The sequence below is a fragment of the Spea bombifrons genome, chromosome 12 (assembly GCF_027358695.1).
Source record: "Spea bombifrons isolate aSpeBom1 chromosome 12, aSpeBom1.2.pri, whole genome shotgun sequence".
In the NCBI taxonomy this organism is placed as follows: domain Eukaryota; kingdom Metazoa; phylum Chordata; class Amphibia; order Anura; family Pelobatidae; genus Spea; species Spea bombifrons.
This window is the reverse complement of record NC_071098.1, coordinates 31,223,811-31,250,341: the sequence shown is the minus strand read 5'-3', so window position 1 is coordinate 31,250,341 and position 26,531 is coordinate 31,223,811. Positions and strand designations below refer to the sequence as shown.

At 41.8% G+C, this 26,531-nt stretch overlaps 1 protein-coding gene across 3 annotated transcripts; it reads left to right on the top strand.

Moving 5' to 3' along the window:
* The first annotated feature begins 1,341 nt into the window (after positions 1–1,341).
* MAG (myelin associated glycoprotein) lies at positions 1,342–26,191 on the top strand. Of its 3 annotated transcripts, XM_053452230.1 has the most exons (12): positions 1,342–1,393; positions 13,078–13,125; positions 18,361–18,433; positions 18,628–18,996; positions 19,118–19,414; positions 19,811–20,068; positions 20,510–20,770; positions 21,177–21,464; positions 21,599–21,695; positions 23,265–23,352; positions 24,172–24,211; positions 25,720–25,857. In XM_053452230.1, exons 3-11 carry the CDS (start codon positions 18,385–18,387, stop codon positions 24,208–24,210), a joined length of 1,746 nt encoding a protein of 581 aa, XP_053308205.1. In that variant the 5' UTR covers positions 1,342–1,393; positions 13,078–13,125; positions 18,361–18,384; the 3' UTR covers position 24,211; positions 25,720–25,857. The 3 variants fall into 3 exon arrangements, with proteins under 3 accessions (XP_053308205.1, XP_053308203.1, XP_053308204.1); XM_053452228.1 differs by lacking the exon at positions 24,172–24,211 and having other exon boundaries at positions 25,720–26,191; XM_053452229.1 differs by lacking the exons at positions 1,342–1,393; positions 24,172–24,211 and adding an exon at positions 12,764–12,873 and having other exon boundaries at positions 25,720–26,191.
* Positions 26,192–26,531: the final 340 nt, after the last annotated feature.

The following is a 26,531-nucleotide window of genomic DNA, read 5'->3' as shown; positions in this document are numbered from 1 at the left end:
AATGATGAATTTGCCCCATGTGAGCCAACTTTTCATCAGTTGGCTTCATCAACTGAGCTGCCATCTTGAATCAACTCAATATTTTGGTGAACAGACCCATTAGTCTGTGTGACCCATAGATATGGAAACGTTTCATGAAACTGAACTTTATTGTGCATCGCATAGTCATTTAGGTTGAGAAAGTCCATCAAGCTCAACCTTGACCAGAGGTCATAACAGCCCCTTTGTTTAAACAATCTGCCCCGATTTCCTTTATAATACGAATGAATGGAACGTATACACCCGTAAAGTAGGAAATTAGACATATTTATGCAATTCCCTCAAATTTTTTAGCTGTTCTTCCGCGTTTCTTGTTGGGGGGTTTGGTTCGTTAGTGATGGCTCTGTGTGTCACTGCAGAGTCTAGAGCAAAGATTAGTATTTCACGAACAATGGGCCAACTTATTACCGTCCATGAGTCACAGATAAACCCCGGTGGCATTACTCATTGTGAGGCAAACGCTTATAGGAACATAATCGGTAGACTATATCATCCCTGCTGGTGCCCACAAGGCTGCATTGTCCTTTCGCCAATCAAGCAATATACTGAAGGTCTATGTGAGCATCATGGCCAGTGCAAACGCTCCAAAGCTCGCAGTTTAGTTAATCTCTCCCATTTACGTTTTGTGACTTAATTTACCGTTCCACGATGAGTTATACCCAAGGAACCCTTCCGACCCCAAAATGGCATGAGACTGGTCTGCGGTTGGGGACGGTCGAGACGTTTTATGGAAGTTGTGGTGGATCTACGGCATGTTCTCAAGGCTGGGCTACAACAGAAGATGCAGGGGGCAGTTAGCTGTCTAAGCAAGCGCAGGCCAAAAAACCCCTTGTAATATACCACCACCCCACTTGAAAAAAGTTGGAACCCAGATTTTGTTCAAAGATCAGTACGCATAAATATGGAACAACCACCGTAGGAACATTCTGTTGATTTCCATGGTGATTGCTCCAAGCCTAGAACTCTACTTCATACTGTTCTTTATACGTGACCCACAATGCCCTAATACATAATTCTTCGAAGAAAAGAATATTGTTTCACAGTTCTAGAATTCTACAAATTCCTATGGTTTTTTTTTTTTTACACTAAATTTATGTTATTTAACCCCGTTTGCGGGGTAAGCGGTCTCCAGTGTGTCCTTGGACATGCTCGGAAGCCAAAGGGTTAGAAGGTCCACGACAGCTTCAACAAAGCTCTACTTGTGAGTGACACTTGGCCAATTCTTTGGCCGTCTGTCCTTTGTCCCACACCGGGGGTGGCATTAGATGGTACTGCTGGTGTGTGCGAACCGAACACAAACAGACACATCTCTCCGGATGAAGAGGGTAGGACGAGCGGATCTCCGAGGCTCTCGGTATGTATTTCTCATACAAAATAAACCCTAAATAAATGTTATCTATAAGAATTTGCTAAAATATTTGCATTTAGCAGAATTAGTCATGCCTGGTAGCTTGTGATGATGTCGCAATGTCAAACGTGCTTATTTTACCGTTACAATCTTAATGTTTTTATTATATTTATTATATTTATTATTATTATTGTTATTATTTATTTGTTAACCCTTTGGGTGCTGGAGGATGAGCGATCCCCTCCCGTGAGGGGATCGGCTCACTCCCAAAAATGATCTCAAAGTGTTAAATGGATTATTTACGAATCAACAGTAAATTAAACGATGAACACAATGTGTTCTGGGCTGCAAATCAAAAGCCGATCGTACGAGTTATGGGAATGGGATTTTATTTTATTTTTTTTAATTTTTTTTCTATATACCGTATTTGCTCGATTATAAGACGAGGTTTTTTTCAGAGCAAATGCTCTGAAAAATACCCCTCGTCTTCTAATCGGGGTCGTCTTCTAATCAGACCTCAAATAGAGGTCTGATTAGGAGACTGAGATCCAGATCCCCCGCACCGCTGCAGGGGACCTGGATCCTCCTGTCTCACCCGACCCCCCCCCCCATCATACACACACTTACCGGTGCTTCCTTGCTTCCTCTGTGTTGCCGGGGCAGCGGGTTGACGTCTACACGATCCGCGTAGACAACGTCCGCTGCAGCCGGAAGGAGGTGTGGCTAGCAGCGGGGGTTGTCTGCGTCCGTCGCATAGACCTTCCCCGACTGTCAGAGATCAGAGAGCTGATCTCTGACAGCCGGGGAAAGTATACGCGACGGACGCATACAAACCCCCGCTGCTAGCCACACCTCCTTCCGGCTGCAGCAGAAGGCGACGTCAACCCGCTGCCCCGGCTGGAAGCACCGGTAAGAGAGGGGGGAGAGCGGGGGAAGGGGGATGAGAGAGTGTGTGTGTGTTAGTTAGTTAAATGGGGGTATAGGGTGTGTGTGTGTGTTAAATGGGGGCATAGGGCATTTCTGGAGTGGCGTTAAGGGGGCATTTAATAGAGCACTCTGCCTCCTGAAATGCCTTATACCTCCCTATATGCCACTCTGCCCCATAATATGACTTTTAACCCCCTAAATGGCAGAGTGGCATATAGGGGTATAAGGCATTTCTGGAGGCAGAGTGCTCTATACAATGCCTTTTAACTCCCTTAATGCCACTCTGCCTCCTGAAATGCCTTATACCTCCCTATATGCCACTCTGCCCCATAATATGCATTTTAACCCCCTAAATGCCAGAATGGGATATAGGGGTATAAGGCATTTCTGGAGGCAGAGTGGCACATAGGGGGTCAAAAGGCATACCATGGGGCACAGTGGCATATAGAGGGTTAAAAGGCATATCATGGGCCACAGTGCCATATTGGAGTGGCAAGCCTGGGGGCAGATGTGCGTAACAGGGGGGCAGGTTGGAAAATACAAGAAATAAAAACAAAAAAAATCTTTTTCTCAATCATAGCTTTTATTAAAAAAAATAGTTTACATGAATTAACATTTACTGGTAAAACTTTTTTCCTTTGGGGTCGTCTTATATTCAGGCTTTTTCTTTTTTTCTTAAGTTAATATTCAGATTTTGGGGGGTCGTCTTATAATCAGGGTCGTCTTATAATCGAGCAAATACGGTAATTTACTGGAAAGAGTTTTTGTAAAAATAACCAAAATAACCAAAAATAAATAAATATTGGGTGCAAAGGTTTAGAAATGGGCCATAATTTGTACATTATTACAAGTACTATTTCTGCCCCCTTTTACCCAATATTTCTTACTCTGGCTCATGGATGTTTTTTTCTATTATTATTATTTATTTTCATTTAAAAAAAAATTTTGTTTTACAAAAATTCTTTCCAGTAAATAATATTAAATAATATTAGGAAAAAAAATTGAAAAAAATGGGCAGGGATAATTAAAGATGCTGTTCCACTTAGACCAAATATTTATTGCACACCCTACCTTGTTAAGCACATGCATATTAGCAGATCTGTCATTTTATTTTTCCTCCAGAAGCTTTTTACGTTTCTATGGCAACTACCTATCAGTGTCAGCTTTTGTGTCACGTGACAATTAAGTGTTCCCTGCAAAAATTGTGAATGAGGGACATTTTTACACGATTAAGTCATTATTTCTAATGCTGCATTATTTCAGAAAAATTGTGTTTAATGACGTTTCGATTTTGCTATAAACTAAACTTTTGTGGTTAATGAAATCTTGACCGAGAAGCAACGCCGGCCGTATATTATTTGTTGCTCATCACTGTGGGGATAAATTGTATATAATATTATTTATAATTAAACACATTCTTATGTAATGTACCATAGAATTACAAAATAATGGAAAATCCTGTGTTTTTTAGTGTTTTGTTATTGGAATGTGGTTCTCTGCATGGATGTGTTAGAATGATCAGGAATAACAATCTATTTCTGTCCATCTAATTATTTATTCTTAATATTCAGATTTATTATCATTATTATTATTTCTATTATTATTCTATTTATTGTAAAAAAATAAATTATATTTTTTTTACATTTACATAAATAATACATATAATAAATTAGATTTTTTTATATTTACGGTACATAATTGATTTTAAATTAACACAAATTATATTATTTAAAATACAAATTATATTATTTTAAATCAAAATGAATTATATTCATTTAAATTGACATACATTATATTATTTTAAAATATAAAATATATATATATATAAAAAAAATATATATATATAAAAATATATTATTTTATACTTGGGTTATAATTTAGGTTTTAATCAGTTTTTACCCCAATCCGCACAAGGATTTTCTACCACAATCAGAAAAACATTTTACAGAATGTCGCCAGCGCGATTCCTGCTCTTTCCAGCTAATCTCGAGTCCGTGGAATGTTACCAATTACTCATCGGGCTGACGTTTTTTGTTTTTCTCCTTAAATTGTTACATTTATTTTTCCGTTACCAGAAATCGTGGATTTTGATTATCTTTTTTTTTTAGAGCCGTCGTCACAGCTAGCCGGAGAATTCTCTCTCCCTGATGATTGGGTTTGATAGATGCCCATTTAATGTTTGTAAAAACGTCGCCGTGGGAAGGATTTCAAGGTGACGGCTTTAAAGAGCTCCGAGTTTCCTTGAAATCTCCCAGACCAGCGAGTAACTTGTTTTCCTACGCAGTGTCAGGTTACACACACATCAAAGGCATTGTGGGTAATGGCTTGCGAATAATCCCCTTGCTCCTCTCTATAGAGTCATTGAAAGAAGAATAGAATCTGCCGGCAGATCGGCCCCATTTGGCCCATCTGGTCTGCCCGCTTTCCCTACTGTAAAACCTTAATCAGTCGTCGGTCTCGTCTTAGATTCAGGAGCCGTATGTCTATCCCATGCATGTTTAAATCCCCTCATTGTATTACCCTCTACCACTTCTGCTGGGAGGCTGTTCCACTTATCTACCACCCTCTCGATAAAGTGGTTCCATCTAAGCCTCTGACCATCTAGATATCAGCTATCTGATGGCTGGCGTGTCCTTTTAAGAGGATGAATAGCCCGTTGTTATACGTGTAGAGCTGCGATGCCGGTGTCTTGAAGCAGAGAGCCATGAGAACATACATGTTCCGGGCTGTCGTGACTCAGAGGTGATGATGTGTTCGTGAGGCCAGCCTGGGTGTTCTCAGGTGAAACTCGTTCATCAGAAAGTGAAACCAACGCACCGCGCTCGTTGTGGCTGAAACAAAACAAACGGAGATTCACTAAATGGTGGAAACCAAAGCGGCTCCGCTCCAGAGAGCATTTCCACCATCATGAGTAAAGCGTCACAACCTCGGAAGTGTGGAGGGCTTCTTGTAGCGAGTTAGATCTTGAGGATCTGGCAGGTTCACTTGACTCTCGACTTGTTGGCGAGCTTATTTGAATTGTCGAACTGCACAAGGAACCTCTCAATAAGCCCCCTTGTCCTTGGCGATGGACCCAAATTAAAACCGCCCCCTCTAGGGTCACTCAAATCATGAGGTCCATGAAACGTCACGTTATGGAATCCCCCAGGACTCAAGACCATCATGATCATCAGCCAAGAACAAGGACCAAGTGAAGTTGGAGGTCTTAGAGAAGGAAGACTAATGAGCAGACCAGATGATTCTTATCTCTTGCGTTCCTTTCCACAAGGCATAAACTGAAACATTGTAACCGGCGTAAGGACTTCAGATCGTGGCCGCTCGCTATAAAACGAAGAGGTGGAATTTGGTTGGAAAGATCCATTTTGGACGATGTGTTCTGAAGCCATTCTAGTCTTAATTCTGAATGAAGACCATCACAAACTCTGATACTTTGTGTCAAGCCCCATGGCTCCCGTAACGTTACAGGAACCTCTAATACCTGTGACTGCTTTGTATACTGTGAAGGTAACCATAGCTTCTCCACCCATGGGAGGGGAAAAAAACGTTGACGTATCACATTACCAAATTACAATTGAAGCGCGCTCTAGAACTCCATGGTACGTTGACTTAGAATAGTCTTTGTTTACAGGAGCCGCGGATCCGATGTATCTTCTTAAAATACTTTGTATCACTTCAGGCCCTTCTCCTGGCCAAGCTCCAAGGCTGAAGGGTTTCCTGCCTAACCAGTCCTAAACCAGCCAGGACCCCGCTTTTGGTCCCAACCCAATGCATTTGGGGATCCCAAGACTCATCCCTCCATGTTTTACTGGCTTGTATTTTGACGGTTCTTGTCGTCGTCTGCTGTTTGTAAAGCCACGGGCTGTTGGTCCTTGTTCCTGGTGGACCTCTCCGTAGATCAGAACCTCATCACTCTCTCTGCACCTGTGAAAAAGCCACTACGTGAAGTCATGATTTTATTAAAACATTAAGTTGATACTTTCTGGCGGCTGCGAGGTCTTTGCTTTCCGTAGCAGGTATCGGCAGGAAGGAACGTTCCCCGCATTCCTGAGGTCACCAGACAAGTTCTGAGATGTTTTCACAGAATAAAGTTGGGCTTCTGCTCTTCCCCGTCACGTCTTTTGGAAATCTATGTAATTACGGCGAGTGATTAGCGCCAGGCCAGACACATGATAACGGCGGCCGGTTCTGGCGTGCAGGCAGCTGCGCTCGAGGAGGCAGGAGAGGGAGACGTCTCGGCTGGGTAGCCTCTGCGGATCTGGGGTGGGTTTTGGTTGTGTCAGAGGGAAGAGGTTTCTACGAGGAGGTTTAGGAACCAGACCTGCCTGAAATCCAAATCCAATGTCATAAGTAATTCTAGGATGCGAAAATACTACCTACAACATGCTTACCAACAGTCCCAGTTTTTATAGGACAGTCCTGCTTTTCGGGGAATTGGTAGTTGCTCCTCTGTTCCGACAAATGGGGATCATGGAGTGGTTGAGGAGATCCTCTGACCAGCTCAGGTAGCCGTAACATCAACAGACCTCCTTCGCAGCTCCCAAGTTGCCCCCTCATATGTCATGCAGCTAAGCGCTCCAAGGTGGCTCTTTGTGTAAAGTGGGTGGCTACTCCCAGCACTAGCCACACCCACCTATGGAGCTGGCCCCACCCCTCGCCACCTCTTGCCACACTCCCCGACACAGGTGTCCCAACTGTAACCAAAACACTAGAATACCTTGCCTGATTTAATCACTTTGTATGATAAGTATCCCCGCAATTTTTCCTCTACCACCTCTGCTGGAACATTAGTCCACATAGTGAAATGTTTAAAAATATTTAGTGTGAAAAAGATACAAAATATTTATTTTCTGTTACTCTACCCAGAGTTAACATTTTGGGTCATAAACAGGTTCTTGAATGTCTTCCAAGGCAGACGAGCCTCTGTTGGGAATGTCGGGAATGCACCCGATACGGCTTTCTTCCGCGCGCCTCGCTGTGCATTTTAATAACAATTTTTTTTATTTGGGCCACAAAAGTTTGTTATTGGAACGCAGCGGGAGTCCCCGGGAGGCTGTGATGTTCCCACATTCTACTATATTAACCCTTTAGCGGTTTGCCTTGAAATCTAAAACCAGGTGGTCAGAGGCTTAGATGTCACGGAAGGAAGGTTTACTTTACTGAGAGGGTGGTAGATAAGTGGAGCAGCCTCCCAGCCAAGGTGGTGGAAGGTAGTACAGTGAGGGGATTTAAACATGCATGGGATAGGCATACGGCTCCTGAATCTAAGATGAGACCAACGACTGATTAAGGTTTGAGTCTTTACAACAGGAGAAACGGGGGGACTAGACGGGGGCCGAATAGGGCCAATCTGCCGGCAAATTCAGCGTTTCTATGGTGAAACCAATCCAAGTATAAAACGATAAAAAGTAAAGTTTAGGATTTGTTTGTAGAATTTTTGTTGCTATTTTACCATGTAAAAAAATCTTTTTTTATGACTGTCCCTTTAAGAGGCGGGGTCTATGTCTCAGTGTGCTTTTAATTGGCTGCCTGAATTTCGCTCTCTGGTTCCTGATGTTTAAATATTAGAAAGTGACCTCTGATCAGGACCGGGATCCGAAGCCGTATCTCTGACTTAGTAAATATATTACTAATGATTAACCGGGAAGGGCCGTGGCGGCGTCACTCGCGTCTCATCTACGGGGAGCGTTGGAAAGATTCTCCTCCTATTAAAATCGATGATATCACCACCGGGTCGACAAATTAAAATTCACTATTTTCAGCGCCGTGTGACCTAAAAATCGAATATTTTTGATTCCTTACAAGATTATTTTCATTTTTTATGACGGTTTAGCGTCCAAAGAGTGCTTTAATAATCATTCTTCAGAAAGAGAAGGAAAAAAAAAAACATGATGTGGAAACTGCAGCCCTGGAGCTGCAGCTGCCTCCTCCTTCCTGACCTGAAATCGGAAATCATTAAAATCAATAGGGTTGCTTTCTGAGCATACGAAATATTTCATTAAATTGAATCCAGAAAAAAAAGAAAAAAAGTAAATAAAATTAAAAATATTTTTAAAAAATTTAAAAAATTTAAAATAAAAATTATTTTATTATTCTTTTTTTTTTTATTGGATCAATGGTAAGATTGAACTTGATGAGTCTTTTTCCCACCTACATTGTGTTTATTATGTGAATGGAGGTGTATGGATTTCCGGAGGGTTCCAGAATAAATAATTCATCGTTGGTGGGGGGTGGGGATACAAAGAAAAACACATTTTGTGATGATTTGGAGTTTTTTTGCTAGACTGGAAGCATGCTGTTACGTCTGTTTATTTTCATAATCCAGATGGCTCGTTCTTCTCTCCCTAATATCCGCTGAAAATGTATGTAAAAAAAATAAAAAAAAATAAAATAATTGCAAGCGTTTTCAAAATAAAGGGTATTCGGAACTTTTTAAAGAAAGACGCGCGCCCCCAGGCCCTGGCTGCGTCGGCTCTGAGCCCCTAATGGGGTCCTGGGCTTCAAGAATAATTTCGGGGTCTTCAAGATAATAAAAATCTAAATAAAAAGAAAAAAATAAACAAAAAAATAAACCAGCATTTTTTTTTCAGTTGGAGAGGAAATTTCCTGAAATTTCCAAAGTGCTAAAAAAATCTATCATTTTGTAAATAAACCAAAACTTTTGAAATAATAATGAAGCAAAAATGATCAAAAAATAATAATAAAAAAATATAATAGGTTGGCAATTTTAGCTGATTTACCCCGATTCGGTGACCGTCTAAAATGTGGACTTCTGTGGAGAGTAATTGTACGTTATAATCATGTGGATTTTAACTCCCAGGACTAAAATCCAGAATCACACCATTAATAAGATCAATGGAAAACTCTCATCAATGTTAACAATGGTTTTTGCCACAACAGAAGCTCATTATAGGTATGTATGTATATATATGCATATCTATAATGAGCTTCTGTTGTGGCAAAAACCAGTGTTAACATTGATGACAATATATATATAATTTATTGTTGGATAAGAGGCCTTCCCTATGGGCTGTGGATTTGTTTTTTTTAAATAAATAAATATGTTTAACTCCTCATTCTCTGGCATTATTTTAGGGATAGATCAGTCACTTGTTTTATTCTGCAGTTCTGGTGTTGGCATTCAAGGAGTTAAATTGTCGCCTGTATGCCACGTTTCTTTGCCCCTGCTCATCAGCTTACATTGAATTATTTAAGGCACTTGTTTCCTACTTGGGGTTTCCTCTGGGGGGGGGGGGGTTTGAATTGAACAGCATGCATATTTAACCCCCTAAATGCCAACTAAGGTTAAGACGGTGACTTTGTTTAGGTTTTGCAGAAATCATTTACACGCTGCCACCGGCTGGATGTTCTGTGAAGTGACATCGTTACAATGCGGTGAGAATCACCGTGCAGCGGAATCCCTGGAGTTTTACGTTAACCATTCACATGTTTTAGTTTTAACTCTACGTCGTCAAGTCTGTGGGTCTTGATGCGGTTGTTGTTCGTTATTTCAAAGGAGGAGAAAAGTTAGAACCAGAGGTTGTAATCCAGCACTAGAGGGTCAGAGGCTGAGATGGAATGTAAGGAATGTTTACTTTACTGAGAGGGTAGTAGATAAGTGGAACAGCCTCCCAGTAGAAGTGGTAGAGGGTAAAACAGGGAGGGGATATGCTCCTGAATCTAAGACGAGAATGATGACTGATTAAGGTTTGAGTCTTTGTGGCAGGCGACTAAAGGGGCCGATGGGGGCCGATCTGCCGGCAGGCTCCATGTTTTTACGTCTTTATGTTTCTAATAGAAACCATCTTCCTTCCAACCTAATTAACCTTCTTCTTCCAGAAGGAAGGAATGGAGTTCACTACGAACGCCGATGATTAACTTCCATCCATCTGTCGCTTTATTCACCAAAGTCCTTTCTAGATTCATCTCCAGGTTTTATGCTCCGAGCGGCTCTCGTATTATTGCATTTAACCACATTTTTACGATAACTGATCATTTTTAAACATTGAGTATTAAAAAAGTAGGCATTTCCCATGCATGTTTAATCCCCTCACTGTATTTCCCTCTACCACCTCTGCTGGGAGGCTGTTCCACTTACCTACCACCTTCCCAGTAAATTAAAACTTCTGAGTGTTGGGGCGGGATAAATGACACGCTCTTTCACCCGTATGAACAACACACATTGTCAATAGCCTTCTGTTGGCGAGATTCCATCAGAAATATAATTAAGCGAGCGTAAAATAGATCTCCGTGTTTTGGAGAATAAAAGATCACAAACGATGAGTCGGATTATTATTGTCTTTCCGTAACCTTCTCGGGATTTATGAGTCATGTTATTCCCAGATGGCGCACGCTTTGGCTGAATTAAAATCCCCCCCCCGAGTTTTTTTACCCCAGTCCCAGAATCTCGGGATTCTATTTAAATTTTTTTTAAAAAATCCTGAAATTTTTCCGTCTATAAAATGCAGATTTCTGCCCTCCGCTCCGAGAGGCGGCTTTGTGTCTCTTTAAACCGAAGCGTCTGGATGTTAATATGAAGAGGCAGATCCGCTCACCCACAGCACACTAAGCTTTTGTGCGCCACGTAATTTTTTCCTCCCCAGTGTAGGTGTGACGTGTGCGGGAGAATGTTTTAAAGGCATGATAAGCATTTGGAGCGAGTGCAAGGATCCATTGAGTATGAATGATAAATGCCTGCGCGACTTACGCCGGCCCCTCCCGTGGATAAATATATACGCTTATTGTAACGGGGGCCCTACGCTGGCTCATTATTCGCGGCCCACGAGGGCCGATGACATTTCCTTCGCACAATAAGACACAAGGAGACGACACGATGTCAAAGCCCCTCCGTTATAAAGCCCCTCCATCGTTAAAGCTACAGTTCCACTCATTCATGAATTGCTCCCTCTGGTTTAATCGCATAAAACAACCCTAAGAGGCTTTTGTTTCCAGTTCCTATGGCAACAACCAATCAGGGTCTGAGTTGAAGGAGGCCTCGCCTGGCCGCGGTCGACCTTGTCGGCGGGTGTAAGCGCGTGTGTGGGGGTGGCTATGTTTCCCTGATTGGTAAACAAATGCCGACACTTCCTGGACTGACCCCTCCCACTTCTTGCCGCGCCCCCTAACACGAGGCATGATGTGGGTGTGCCAGAACCCGGGGCAACAGCAACTTTACAGAAGGGGAGGGGTTTGTTTATGGGGGAAGACATTTTTATACGGACACCCAAAACAGGAAGCCAAGATGGTTACCCCGATACCGTACATATAAGTGGGGTACTAGCGCAATATATCGCTTATTTTACCCCGTAAATATCGTCACATTGGATTATTTATGCGGGATTTGGGGAAAAATGGGCGACCCCCTTCGAGAAGTTTTTAACCCGCGGACATTTCACATTATTGAGTACAAAAAAACCCAAAACATCAGTAATTTCCCTTCAAATATCCCTCTGATATATTTCGGGCCGAAATCCCGGACCCCGATCTGCCATCAGACTCTTAATTGGGCGCCGTTATTATTATTATTAACGGCCAGCCGTGTTTCCCGTAGCAACGTTTGGTGTTTGACCAGACGGCTTTCTCCCTGATGAACAGGCGGCCATATTGCTCGCTCCACCCGCTTCCATCCGACGGGCCGACGTCAACGCGACTTGTTTAAAGACATCACGGGAAGCAACGACTGGAACGTTAACAGCCGAGACATACGTGACGAGCGTAGAAATACACGTAGACAGCAGGCGGACGCGATGATGTCATAGAAACGATGATGTCATATTGTAACGGCTCTGCGTGCTGAATACGTATATTTCCTTGTATGAAATTTTATTAAAATAGGACAAGTTTTGGATTTTACTATTTCTATAATCCCATTATCAACGGGGAGGAATAATCATGCAAATCCCGAGAACAGGAAATGGATATTTTAAAATATAATTCGTTTTAGGTTTATTTAGCGCCGATCTATTAAAAAAACGCGAAACGCGTCAGACGGGCGCCAAATAAACGAACCCTGCGACGAAAGGCAGCGTCCTTTACGCCTAAAAGGCTACGGCCAAGCTGGACGGGTCTTTGGATTAACCCCTTAAGTGCCGTTAAAAGGTTCCAGTGCCCCGGGGGGGGGGTTAATTAGGGAATATGACGGAAGGCGCCGGAACGCCTGCCTCGCTGACAGCCCCGGGAGATGGCGGTCACCGATACGTACGCGGAATGAGTGATGCTCCCCGACGCTGCCAGCATCGGCACAGATTGCACACCCACCGCGACACCTACACAGAGCACTGAGACAGCGGCGCAGCGCCGAGTAACACGTTCCCTGCCGTCGCTCTGCAGCTGGGAGAGAGAGAGAGGGGGGGGGGCTCCGCCGCGCACGCACGGGAATTTCTGTGTGGGCTCACAAAGTGCATTTCAGAAAACTCCGAGCGGAGTCCTCGCTTCTTCCTGAAACAAGAACCCCGCTCCGAACCACGGAGACCGAGAAACGCGGGCAGCAGAAGAACCCCCCGGGCTGGCTTTTCATATTGGGGAGGAAAACCATAAGGGGCTCCGGGAGAGAATTAGTCCAGGTAACTGCAACTTTGGTGAGCTGAGTGAGTGTGAGCTCTGTGGTCCGGTTGATTGCACGGCTCGGTGTGATGGGTATCGCTGGAGATATGCCGGGCGTATATATATATTTATTTATTTATATATATATGCTATATATTTTTATGCTATATATTTTTTTTCCTCCCCGTATTCTCTATCTGATCTTATAATATTCTGTTCCTTAGATCCGGCAGATAAGCGTTTTTGATTGGCCAGAAGACGAGAAAGTAAAGGTAAGGCTCTATTTCATGTAAAGCATGCCTTAACGTGATGAGAGCTGAGAGCCCCCTGGATTATTAACCCTTTCATAGCCCAGCGGGAGGATTCCATGCAGCGAGCCATCAATTGTGTTACACGGTCGTCGTGGAAACCTTCACTCTTCATTATTTAAAGATACACTTCACGGAGTCACCTGCATTCAAGCAGGGATATCAGCCATAACAAACAGCGGGGTAGTCACCGCCAGACCCTTAAAAAAAACTGCCCCTTCACCCTGAGACTGGGGCGAAAATCTCAGAGACCCCAAGTCAAACCCAGAGAGTTCCCAGGTATGAATATAATATATATGTAAAGGGTTAAATAACCATGATATATATGTGATGCCGAATTTATTATATTTATTGATTGATTTGTATATAAAATATATGAATAAATAGAGAATTCATGTCATTTCCAGTAAAAAAAAAATCCTCGTTTCAGAGAATATTGTATATTTGGCTAATTTGACTCAATTACATTTTTTATGCAAATTTAAACACCAATTCCGTAAAATTTTTCTTACTTCTCATAAATATATATTTTTTTTAATTAATCAAATCGCTTTGTTCCGCCCCAAAAAAATCAAAGCATTTACATAAATAATTACCAGGGAGGAAATGATCATAAAGAATAAAAAATATTATTTCTATAAGAAATATCGCATTTTCTGCCACGTGACTTAATGCTGCATTTCGACGCAAAAAAGATATATTTTTGGAAACATTGTTTTTTTTTTTTTGTACAAAAAGAAGTTCTAAATTTAACTTTAAAGCCATTAAAGTGTCTGCTGTGCTGCCGAGGACAGTAATTAAATTCACCAAACTGACTCGCATGTTATAAATACCCCCCAGCGGGGTAATTAACTCCAGTAATCACCGTGTTTTGCGGAGACGCGTTTCGCTGGTATTTGTCCGGCTTTTGTTGGAAGACTTGAATGCGTGTAATAAAGACTATTTCTGTCCGCGGGCGTTTTCTGGTTGCCGCTGATCGCTGATCGGGATGAAGGGCGCGCGTTAATGTCCCGGGGGCGAAGGCCGTCGCTAAAGGTTAAAAAGATTTAACCCCTTAAGGACGATGGGCGGTCCCTAAACCCATTGCAAACAATGCATTTTGAGCCCGGACATGTATGGGCTTTTGTCATTAAGGGGTTAAAGGGACAGTCCCGCTGGAAAGAAATTCGGGACTCGGGGCTGTAATATATCCAATGAGCAATGTGGATGTTTGGCCGGGGGGGGCACCGGTTTGGACCTATGGCAAGATATAAGACCTTATGAATATGAGGTGTGGTGGAAGAGGTGGACAACCTGGTGGGTGGCATAGAAGGAGCCAAGCTGGGGTCAGACGGGGTGTGATTTCACCATGAAAACCATGAACTTTTTGGGAAATGTAGCGTATTTGTGGCAAATAATTGTTTCCAGCGTTTCTTTAATTCCAAAGCTCATAGGAAGCAAACGATATGATGTTCCTGGCTATGGAAAACGATGATGATGATGGCCAAGATGGCGTCTGATGATCCCGCCGGTGGAGAAATGAAGTGGCCAACCCTTGTTGAGCCCTTTGCCCCAGCCTGTTACTTGGCACCATTCTCCCTTCCCCTGCTCCGTCATGTCAGCCTACTCTTAACGTAGAAGATAAACCAGCCATATGACATCATATCTCGTCATCATCATTAACTGATTTCATGTGATTTGCAGAAAATAGAAGGGTCAGCTCTCTGTACCGTGTCCCATTAGAAGGGATAACGTTTTGAAACGACACCTCCAGTGATCTCAAAGCCGTCGGTTATAATATTTATACGTTGGAGACTGTAAAAGTCAGTAGATCAGTGAAGCTGCTATCCGGTGGGGGTGGTCTCCAATGTACACGGAGGTTGTGAGCCCCATGTCACAGAGCCGGTGACAAGCGGCACAATCTGCTTCCTTCTGAACCCGGTGTCAGTCACTGGGAGGCAATCTGTTTATTTTGTCTTCCCGCTCCTCTATCTGCATAAATGGTTGGGATTCGGCGCGGCGCGCTGCCGGCGGCGGATAATTAGCAGCTTCTTGGCCAAGAGAAAAAGCCAGTTCATTAGCGGAGACGGATCCAGACACGACAAGGAACAAATGTCACGGAACAGAGCTGGAGATTTGTCTGAATTCACAGACCCGGCATTCCCAGAACAACTAAACGTATCATTAGAGCATACAATTAGATTGTAAGCTCTAACGCTCAGGTCATCTGTTTGTATCATAGAGGATGGAGCAGGCCCCATTCCACCTTAATCAGTCGTTGGTCTCATCTTAGATTCAGGAGCTGTATGTCTACCCCATGCATGTTTAATACCCTCACTGTATTACCCTCTACCACTTCTGCTGGGGGGCTGTTCCACGTAACTACTACCCTCTCAGTAAAGTAAACCTTCTTTACATGATATCTAAGTCTGGTGGGACGACCAGCCCTGGAAAACGCGATGAGAAACCCCAACTTTTTACCCCTTGACGTTTATTTCGCTTATCAGAGCTGAGCGTTCCGGCACAGAAGGGGTTAAACTGTAAGAAAAATAACAAAGACGAGATCCAGAGGGAACAGATGATGCCGTTCTTCCCACTTTGGCTCCCACCCCAAATCCTCCCGCGTGTGGAAGTGAATCAGCCATTGGCTCGGCGCAGCGCCCCGCGTCCAGCCGTGGGATCGCAGCGGCCGCCGCCGTCGGTTCAATGGCCGCAGGGCACAACGGGCTTCATTGTGTACGCAACAATCTGGCCTCTGTCCAAGAGGTGGAGTGACATGTGGGGGTAACGCGGCGGCCCCTCCGTCCCTTTTGTGCAACCAGCACAGGGTGGCACAGGACGCAGGGGACGTCAATTAACTCTTCGAGCTCCAGACCGAGATCACAATATTGAATACGGAAAGCACAGGAGGGACGTTTATTTCAAAGGAGAAGAGATGTTAAAATCTAAAACTAGAGGATCAGAGGCTGAGATGGGATGGGAGGATGTTTTACTTTACCAAGAAGGTGGTGGATAAGTGGGACGGCCTCCCAGCAGAGGTGGTAGAGGGAATTTGAACATGCGTAGGGTAGGCGTACGGCTCCTGAATCTAAGACGAGACCAACGACTGATTAAGGTTTGAGTCATTACAGCAGGAGAAACAGGGAGACTAGACGGGGGCCGGATGGGGGCCGATCTGCCGGCAGATTTTGTGTTCTTATATCAGCACATTGAAGGAAAACAGTTTATTAAAAATATAATAAACTTGTGTAACTAGGTTACGAGGGGTGCGAGGGCTGGTGCTGGGTTGGCAGCTCTTTCTCTCTGTGTTCGATTTACTGCCTCTTTATGGCGTTGCTGTCATAAAGTGTTTTTATTTCTGCTGCTTTTAGCTTGTAAAGGTTCCACCAATAAAAACCCACAATGTGCAAAACATTCTTAGCGCCCGCTCAGTGTATCTGTATAATAATGATACAAAGTCTATCATATGCCACACCGTGTACCGCAGCTCAGTGTACATAGACACAGGGAATTTAATGGCAGATCGGCCCCATTCGGCCCTCGTCTAGTCTGTCCGTTTCTACTGCTGTAAAGACTCAAACCTTAATCAGTCGTTGGTCTCGTCAGTCAACATGTGACTATTTGTATATTCTATAAACAGGTAACTTGTGGACTAGTAAGTTTATTATTTATTATTATTTATTATTATTATTATTAAGCTTCCCGGTGCATTATTTGCTGAAGCTGAAGCTTTGAACGCAGCGCCACCTAGTGGTAATCTGGAAATTTGCACACAATATGTCTGCTATCAGAAAGCTCAATTTCCTCCTTCAATTTTATGTTTGGCACAGTAGGACCCCGACAATTCAGTATTGCCTATGTTTTAGGACTTTCTGTTGGTTTTTGCCATCAGAATACCAGGTGGGATTCCTATTGAATTAAACATTTCTAATTAAGCTACTTGGAGTTTTCCTCCCCCCCATCAATGTTGGAACTTTCAATGTTATCATGCCTCTGCTTGGTGGCGGCGCCTAAATTAGCGCAATACCTTTATTATCTTTAACCCCTTAAGGACAATCGGCGGTCCCTAAAACCATTGAAAACAATGCATTTTGAGCCCGTACAGGCTTTGTCATTAAGGGGTTAAATGACGCATTCATAGCCTGGTAGATAATAACAATGTAGCGTGGAAACAATAGGATGCGATTAACAATTCTTGTAGAACCTCAAGTAACCACTAGGTGGTGCTCAAGTATCAAAATGGCTGCAGTAGCAGATACACGGCCTTGTAGACGTTAAACTATTACCCCCGGGGGGCACATTCTTTTAACCTAAACACGGTAAAGTGGTGTACATATTTTCTGTCTTGACAACTTTGGAAAGAAGCCAAAATATGAAGCCCCAACTTAAATATTGTTTTAGCCGGTTTGTACAAATTACTTGGGGATGTCACTCAGCACGTTCATTCTTTCACACTTTTCACAGTAATAATATCCTCCGATGGTTGTGTATTTCATTTTTGACATGACGCGGTTTCCAGATCCTGAGATACCTGAACCTCAAAGGAGCTGCTCTTCAGAATTCCCTCGCTCTTTCCATTTTTTTAGAGATCTTTAGTCTACGTCTGGCTGATGGTCACCAAACACCGAGCCTTTCCATTTCCCCCCAATGCATCCTGAACAGGTATATAGGTGAGCAAACAGGGGCAAATGTTTGCCCCAAGCTCAGTTCTTTTAGGTAATTACTCAAAGTTGGACAAAGGAGGCTTGTAGGGACAACCACAAGCAGAAGCTCAACAAAAAAGTAGAAGAAGCTTTATGATCTCTTTTTCAGACGATGAGTTCATTCCTCAAGAGAAGCCAGAGAGAACATGAGCTTTTGAAGTCAAAGCATTGTCAAGTCCGCCATCTGGCTGCAGGGAGGATCATGGGAATTGTAGTCGTCCAATTGTAACCTATACACATTGCGCTGTAGTTAACCAGACACCAAGACCAAATATATTAACCCCTTAAGGACAATGGGCTTTGTCATGGCTTTGTCATTAAGGGGTTAATATACAATATACAACAATGTTACTATTTACTATTAAAATAAGTTCCGATAACCGTTCGTTTCACTTTCTGCATCGCCAATACAGGGGGTTTTATTTTCATTGACGTCAATAACTTCAGTTCTATTATATCTCGATCTACAAACAAACAAAAAAATTCTAAAAATGACAATCTTTGAATTATTTTGCAGTTATCAAGAAATCAACCCAATACGATGGCGTGGAGGTGGGACGCTCTTCCTATACTCTGGATCCTTATCGAAGGTAAAAAAAAATCCATTCCGGCTGGAGAAGTCAGTAGGGGTTTAACATTTTTTAGAACACTGACTGAAGTCAGTGTTTATTATTTTTTTTAAATTGTGTTTATTAAACGAGGGTTGAAATGCAGATCCCTTCGTTTCCTATTAAATGTAAATATAGAATATCCATTCCCTGACAAATATTTGTGCTTCTTCCAGGGGCTTTTAGTAGACATTGGGCAGCGTGGATGCCACAGACAGTTTCAGCCTTCAGGGAGACCTGCGTGGCCATTCCGTGTACCTTCGACTTCCCCGAAGACATACGACCTTCCACGGTCCACGGAATTTGGTACTTCAACAGCCCGTATCCTAAAAACTTCCCTCCAGTGGTGTTAAAGACGAAGACCAACACCGCTCACGAGATTTACACGGGTCGCACGAAGATGCTGGGGGAACTACAGGAGAAGAACTGTACCCTACAGATCGACAGTCTCAACCCGGACCTCCAAGGAAAATATTACTTCAGGACCGACCTTGGTGGATACAATCAGTACACCTTCTCGGAACACGCCAACCTATACGTATTAGGTAACTTTTATGTCGCGTTCCATTGGAGAACCACGTTGACCATTGAAGACCATGTTTGACCCAATGGCCTATATGCTTTGCTTTGGTTAACATGTCCCCTCGTCTTTTTTTTGTCTTATAGATGAGCCCTTTGTTGTGTCCCCTCAAGAAATCGTATCGGGCTCGGAAACCGAGCTGACGTGTCTGGTTCCGGACAACTGTCCAGACATGAAGCCTAGCGTCACCTGGTTGGATATTGAGGGTTTGGAGCACCATACGGTGTATGCCCGGCTTGAGGAGAGCAGTTCTGCTTGGACACACATCTCATCTCTCAAGTTTCTTCCTTCCCATAAAAATAACGGTCAGCGGCTCGGCTGCAAAGTCACCTTTCCCGACACCGAACTGGAATACAAAGGATACGTGACAATGGACGTGAAGTGTAAGCGGTTTCAGAATCTAACGTTACTTGAAAATGAGATTCAAATGTAGCTTTCTTCTGATTGGCCGATAAATGCATTACACATCCAATCATCTTTCATTTTAAAAAAAATCTCTTTTGTGTATTCTGGAGGTTTTAATACCGGCTTTTCCTTAAAACGTAGGTTATTAGTTTTTTATATTTTTTTTTTCTGGGGGGGGTCCTTTTGTTCAGCAGATAAAAATGACATCTTAATCTATCTGAGGGCAGAAAAAATAAAAAAAAAACATTAAACATATAACAAAACTAAAGATTTGATGGTAATAAAAAATATTTTTTACATTTTATTCTATTTTTTTTTTTTAGAAAGGGTTTAATATTGGAGGATTGTCATAACACGTTCTCCGTCTATTTCAGATGCCCCGAGAATCGTGGATATTAATTCATCCACGGAGACCACGGAGGGCACGCAGGTGGCCATTGTGTGCGTGGTGGACAGTAACCCTGTATCGCGCATCATGTGGTTCAAAGAGGACACTCTCTTAAAGGAAGATTATGCGGGGAACCTAACTCTGGAACTGGAGTATGTGACATTCAATCATGACGGGATTTACGTCTGCGCCGCCGAAAACGAACATGGCGCCACCAACAAGTCCATGGGGCTTGCAGTGATGTGTAAGCTAAAAAATCTACATCATATAGCTGACTTCATAAAGAAGAACAATAACAAGGGTCAAAATTCCGATGGAATCCATATCTAGTTGGTCACGTTCCATAATTAAATAATTGTATGGCGTTTCTCTTGATAGTCGTTGGGTCCTTCCAATACAACGGTTCTCCAACATTTCAGGTTGAAGGACACTATTTAAAAGTCATTGGCCATCATGATCGCTCACTCACACTCTTAGTTTTGGCCTGATGACCACCTGGAAGTGTCCTTGAGAATACTGTTGGTAGAACTTTTAGATGTACAAGAAAAGCGAAATAGTTTTATGCAGATGCTCATCTGTTTATTATAGATGGATGCCACGGAGCCCACAAGTCAGCAACTTTGATTATTATGACTCGTTTTGTTCTCCACGATGTTTTTAACGCCATACACTTCCCGTCTTGTAGATGCTCCATGGAAGCCATCGGTGAATGCTTCGGTGGTTGCGATGGAGGGCGAATCCGTTACCATTTTGTGCAACACGCAGGGAAACCCGGCCCCCATCATCTCCATCATCAAAGACAAACAGGTTCTGAATTCAGTGATATTTGAAAATGAACTTGTACTGGAAATTCCATCCGTCTCCCATGAACACGACGGTGAATACTGGTGCACCGCTGAAAACCAATATGGCCAAAGCAACAGTTCTTTTAACCTCACCGTTGTTTGTAAGTATCTTCTCATGAGCTGAAGCTAGACTCATTTCCTTCTCAGCCTTTTAACATATCAACTTCATGTTCTTATGGGGGAGTCAAAATGTAGCATCTAAGAATGCTTTGCGTGAACTTCTTTAAGAAAAGTCCACTTTATCCAATCCTGGCCATCACATAGTGGACCTCACTTATAGGGAACCTTTAACCCCATAGAAGAGCCATGGCTCAAATATATACAGGAACAGAATTTGAAGGCAGATCGACCCATTGGGCCCATCTAATCTGTCTGTTTTCCGTAAAGACCGGGGGCCGTTACCATATGGACAGTCCATTCTGTAGTTCATTAATCTGCCATTGTTTGGGGTATTTGATTCCTTGCCAGCTATCTGTAGTTTTTTTCACCATTTTGCTTTTCTTCCAGTCTCCCCGTTTGTTTTACCGGAATCAAAGTGCACGGTGAGTAAGGACACCGTTCAGTGCATCTGTACGGTGAAGTCCAACCCCGACTCGGTGATAACATTTGAAATTCCGGAGAAGAACTTGACCATCGGCGAGATGGACCCTGAGTTTGTACTCTCTCAGAGGAACGGGTACATGGTGAGCACTATTATGACCCTACAGAAAGAACGAGAGATACCCAAAGAGGTCCTCTGCACGGCGAGCAACTTGTACGGCAGAAAGGCTGAGGAGCTGCCGTTCCAGGAAACCAGTAAGTAGGACCCTACGGACCGATATCCATTCCATATGACCCATACAGTCTACTTTTCCACTAGACTTTTTATAGATGCCTTCTGGTTCTTCTTTCCCCACCAAGTTTATGTTTTTTTTTCCGTGTCCTTATAGACAAGCTGGTGTGGGCCAAGATCGGACCGGTTGGAGCCGTTGTCGTTTTTGTAATTCTTGTTGCCGTTGGTGGCTACTTCATCAAAACCAGAGAGAAGTAAGTGGACGCCCGATGCTGAAGCCAAGGGCCCGAGTACCTAAATGATTAAACATTGCGCAGCTTCACGGTCGCAGCCAGTATAAATAGTCGGATAACCTGATAACGTGAAGCAACTGTCCTCGGCTGCCCCCTCCAAGTGTCAATGACCCGGCTCTGAACCTGCGTGGGAAGGGCTCTCCTCGGAATGTTCAGAAACGTTTTCAAAACAAAACTGTCCAATAGATTCCAAAAGAAAGTTAAAGAGATGCACATCTGCCCAGGGTAGACCTTAATTGGGGAAAAAAATGCAGACAAAAAAAACAAAACAGGTTTGACTTTTCACTTTTTTCACCGTTTTTGTTGTTTGGCCAAAATTCTTCTGCGTCTGATGAAACGGCCCCAGGATATGAAATTGTAAATAACAATGTACGGTTCTTCCTTTTTTTTTGCTTTGAGGATCGGGTGTGTTTGTACCTTTTTTTTTTTTTTTTTTTTTTTTTTCGTTTTTAATATATATATATATATGTATGGACTTTTTGACGTCTGTGTAAAAGCTATGCAGAAGCAAAGTCATAAAGGGAATAGCGGTTTTTTTTAGCAGAACTATTGCTGGAAAGCATCAGAGGAAAGGGTTAAAAAGGAAAGCAATGTAAATAAAAGTTCCTTTTTTTTACAAGACAATTCCCTTTTCCATGTGACAGACGTTTATTTGGTTACAACCAGCCGTGACATTTCTGATTGTTTCCTGTGGGTTTCAGCCGCACGAGGCGGCACGAAGCTGCTAGACAAGGTCACCATTGTTAAAGTTCCTTTGTGGTTGTTTTACTAACGGCCAAATAACCACAAATCTTTGGTTTATGCGTAAAAACCTAATTCTCAGTGAAAAAATATCCTTTTTTTTCAAAGGAGGAGACTGAGATGGAATGGAAGGAAGTTTTACTTTACTTAGAAGGTGGTAGATAAATGGAACGGCCTCCCAGTAGAAGTGGTAGAGGGTGATACAGTGAGGGGATTTAAACATGCATGGGATAGACATACGGCTCCTGAATCTACTAATCTTTCCATCGTTCTCGTGTTGGGGGGGTTCCGTGTCCTGATACTGCTAGAAATATTTGATTACCCAAGTAATACTTTAATCATATAAAGTCTTTTTTTAACCTAATTTTAAATTTTTCAGGGAATGCTTATATGTCACGTGACACAAAAAACAGAATCTGATTGGTTGTTGCCATAGAAACAGAAAACACTTCTGTGTTGATTTTATGTAATTAAACCTTCAGCAGAAATAATTATTTTAAAAAATAGCTTAAATCTCAATATTAAAATTATTTTAAAAATATTTCTTAAAAAAAAACATATTTTAGATCATTTTCTCACTTGCCAGAATGCATTCCACGCCAGGGCAGGGGGCCGGATGCAGAAAGAGTATCGGTATTATCATACGAGCTCGGAATCGTTGGTTTCTTGGACCTTAGAAATGGAATCTAACCGAACGAAACCCTCCGATAATTCCGTGCTTGAGTCCAAAAAATGTTATCACTAAAGAAATGTTTTCCTCTAACGTTGGGAATTTGTGTTTTATTGTAGAAAGAATATGCCTGAGAGTTCTAGTTTCATTCAGACAGAGACCTCTCCGATGTCCTCTTCCAGCAAGAAAAACCTTGGAAAAGTAGAGGTAGGAATTTCTTAATATCATAGAACTTTTTTTGATGGGAACCTGGCCACCTACATAATTTTCGCCTTAAGGGTGGTCTTTCATTTACTCTTTTAATTTACTATTTTTGGAAATGTCTAAATTTTTGGAAACAAAAAAATAATTCTTTATTTAAGTTTAAAAAAAAAAAAAATCAGTCGATTTGAAATTATCAGCAAAAATATAAAAAAGAAAACAAATGATAACTAGCGAATAACAAAACCTAATTATAATCATAATTAAAGATGCAAGATTTAATTGAAATGTTGAACGCTTTTTTTTTTCAGTCCTATTTGGACTGGAATTCATTCTTTTTTTAAAAAAAAAAACATTTTCCTGTATTAGAATTTTTTTTAATAAAATGTTATTTGAAATTATCAGCAAAAATGTAAAAAAAATCTGAAATGACATCTAGGAAATAACAAAACCTTCTTATAATAATGATAAAAAATGCAATGATATTGAAATGTTGACTACTATTTTTACATTTTTTTTAATTATTAAAAAGATATTTTTCTGTATTGATTTTTTTTAAATAACATGAAATTTGAAATTATCAGCAAAAAAAAAAAAGAAATAACAAAACTTAAGAGTGATAAAAGGCTGTCAGGTTTGATGGAGATGTTGACCATTATTTTTTTTACTCCTGACTGGATTGGAATTCAAATTGTTTATAATTTTTTTTCTGTTATATTTAAGTTTTTTACAATTTGGGTCGGATTTGTATAGATATATAGTCAGGTTATGTCATGACCAGTTGGGAACCCCACTTGTCAGTGACTGGTCTTCCTTCTTCAATAGTCAGGAGAGATTTGCTCGTTGGAAGGAACGGATCGCTAAGGTACGCAGCAAACAATTTGTGTGTCATTTGTCTTATTTGTGAAGTATTTGTCCCGTGTATCAGGAAAAAAAAAACACCAGAATCAGCAAGTTTCTTAAAAGCACCAAAGTTAAATTGATCTGAGATCGTTACATCAAACAAATGCGGTTCGTTGGCTTCACATGGAATGGGGACTATGGAGCACCTTTGGCTTATCACGTGACCTGGAATTTAGTGGCTTTTATTACTTTATTACTTGATTATATCATTGTGTAGTTCACAGAAACCACTCCATGGATCTCCATGACCTGTAGTTGACCAGTAGTAAGAGAGTTAACCACGTGGAGGTAGTTTATGTTGGCCAGCCACAGCCATGTTACTCCAGAGCCTCTCCTTTCAGGCTGTGAATTGCCCCCCGTGTCACATACCCCTGGATACCCCTGGGACGTTCCTGAGACCGTGTCCCCTTTTTCTTAGTTGATCTATAGGTTCCTTCGTAGTTACGACATGTTGTTTGTTCCCTTGTTGCATGTTCTTGACTATATAATATTCGTTTTAGTGGCACCTCTGTCTCCATGTTGGTGTTTTGTTGCGTGTTTTAGTGTAGTGTGTTCACACATATACGTTAAAGATGATGTATTATTGAAGTAACACCAAATTTTCTGTGTTTCGTTGTAGGATACATTAGTGTGAGTGTACACTCACAACATTAACTAACTTTATTGGCATAGAATCAATAATAGCTGCACTTTACATTACTAAAGACAGCGCAGCCACCTCCTCTCCCCATCTCTCGCTCTCTTTTCAATGTTGCTTCTCTCTTTCACTCATCTTTTCTCTATTTCTCGTGCTTTTCCTATCTGTTTCTCTACCATTCTCTTTCTTTTCTTCCTTTACTCTTTTTCTTTTTCTCTTTCCTTCTTTTTCTTTCTTTCCTTCCTTCCTTTTTTCTTTCTCTTTCTTTCTTTCTTTCTTTCTTTCTTTCTTTCTTTCTTTCTTTCTTTCTTTCTTTCTTTCTTTCTTTCTTTCTCTTTCCTTGTTTTTCTTTCTTTCCTTCCTTCCTTTTTTCTCTTTCTTTCTTTCTTTCTTTCTTTCTTTCTTTCTTTCTTTCTTTCTTTCTTTCTTTCTTTCTTTCTTTCTTTCTTTCTTTCTTTCTTTCTTTCTTTCTGAGATTAGAGAGCATCTCTCCAGCTCATGGTATTTTATATAGCATATATTCCTTTTTTTAGTACACGTACTCTATGCATTCTATAGAATAACTTTACTATGGTTGTGGTTTCCACACATTGGTACCTCCAGCCCTTGGAGACGCCTTACCTCCCGGGGATTATCACCAACACTTAATTAGGATTTTATCTAACTTTGGAAGGGGCATTGAATTAGAATCCCTTATGCATTCACAGAATGAATGTTCCTCTATGGAATGACGAGCCCTTACAGGCCACCGCTTAATGCTTCAAGAAGCCACCGAGAGTATTATATTTCTTTGTCTCAGTCTGAGATTTGATTTTTCTCCCTCTGTTTTTTAGAACCAGTTCCTCAGCATTTCGGAAAGAGTCCTGCTGAACAAGAGACAGCAACCTCCGGCTGTGGACACTGACTATGCAAACATTGACTTTTCAAAGAAGAATGTAAAAGACGGCTTCACCTCAGAAGAACTTACAGAATACGCAGAGATTCGAGTCAAATGACAACCCATTATCTAACAGCACAAACACATCTGTTACCCACATTCTGTTACCGCCATGAAATATCACGCAGGTGGCATGTCTTACGCTAAAACCTTTTAAATTGTTGAAGGTATCAAAGCTTTGTTGGTGACAAACAAACCAACGCAAGGATACATTATAAATTCCATACATCTGGTCTTATCTGCCATAGACCTTTCACCAAGGAAAGCTTTGATACATATTCCCATTCCGTGTTACAAAGTTACCAACCTGAATCCACGTCATGATGATGCAAAGTTCTAGATTGTTGGGTTCCAACGTCCAAGAGCTTAGTGAATAGTTTGGAAGACTGGAATGGGACTTTATTGTCATGATGTCATGGTACCAAGCTGCAAACTCTATATTTTAGCAATAAGTCCAAAATACCCCAACCGATTACATCTTCTTGCATTTGTTTATTGATGTGGGACTGACAGATGTGTTCTCCACTCATAACAACCATTTAATTGGACGCACCGGTTCGTTATGTATGGCGAATGGATCTCTGTAGAAATGATTTGTGCTGTTAGTCGATGACTTTCCACCCATAGTTGACCCCAAGCCCCTACGTTTCTCAACCAACAATGACCTGACAGCCACATGTTGTCTGTATCTAGCTTATAGGATCTCTT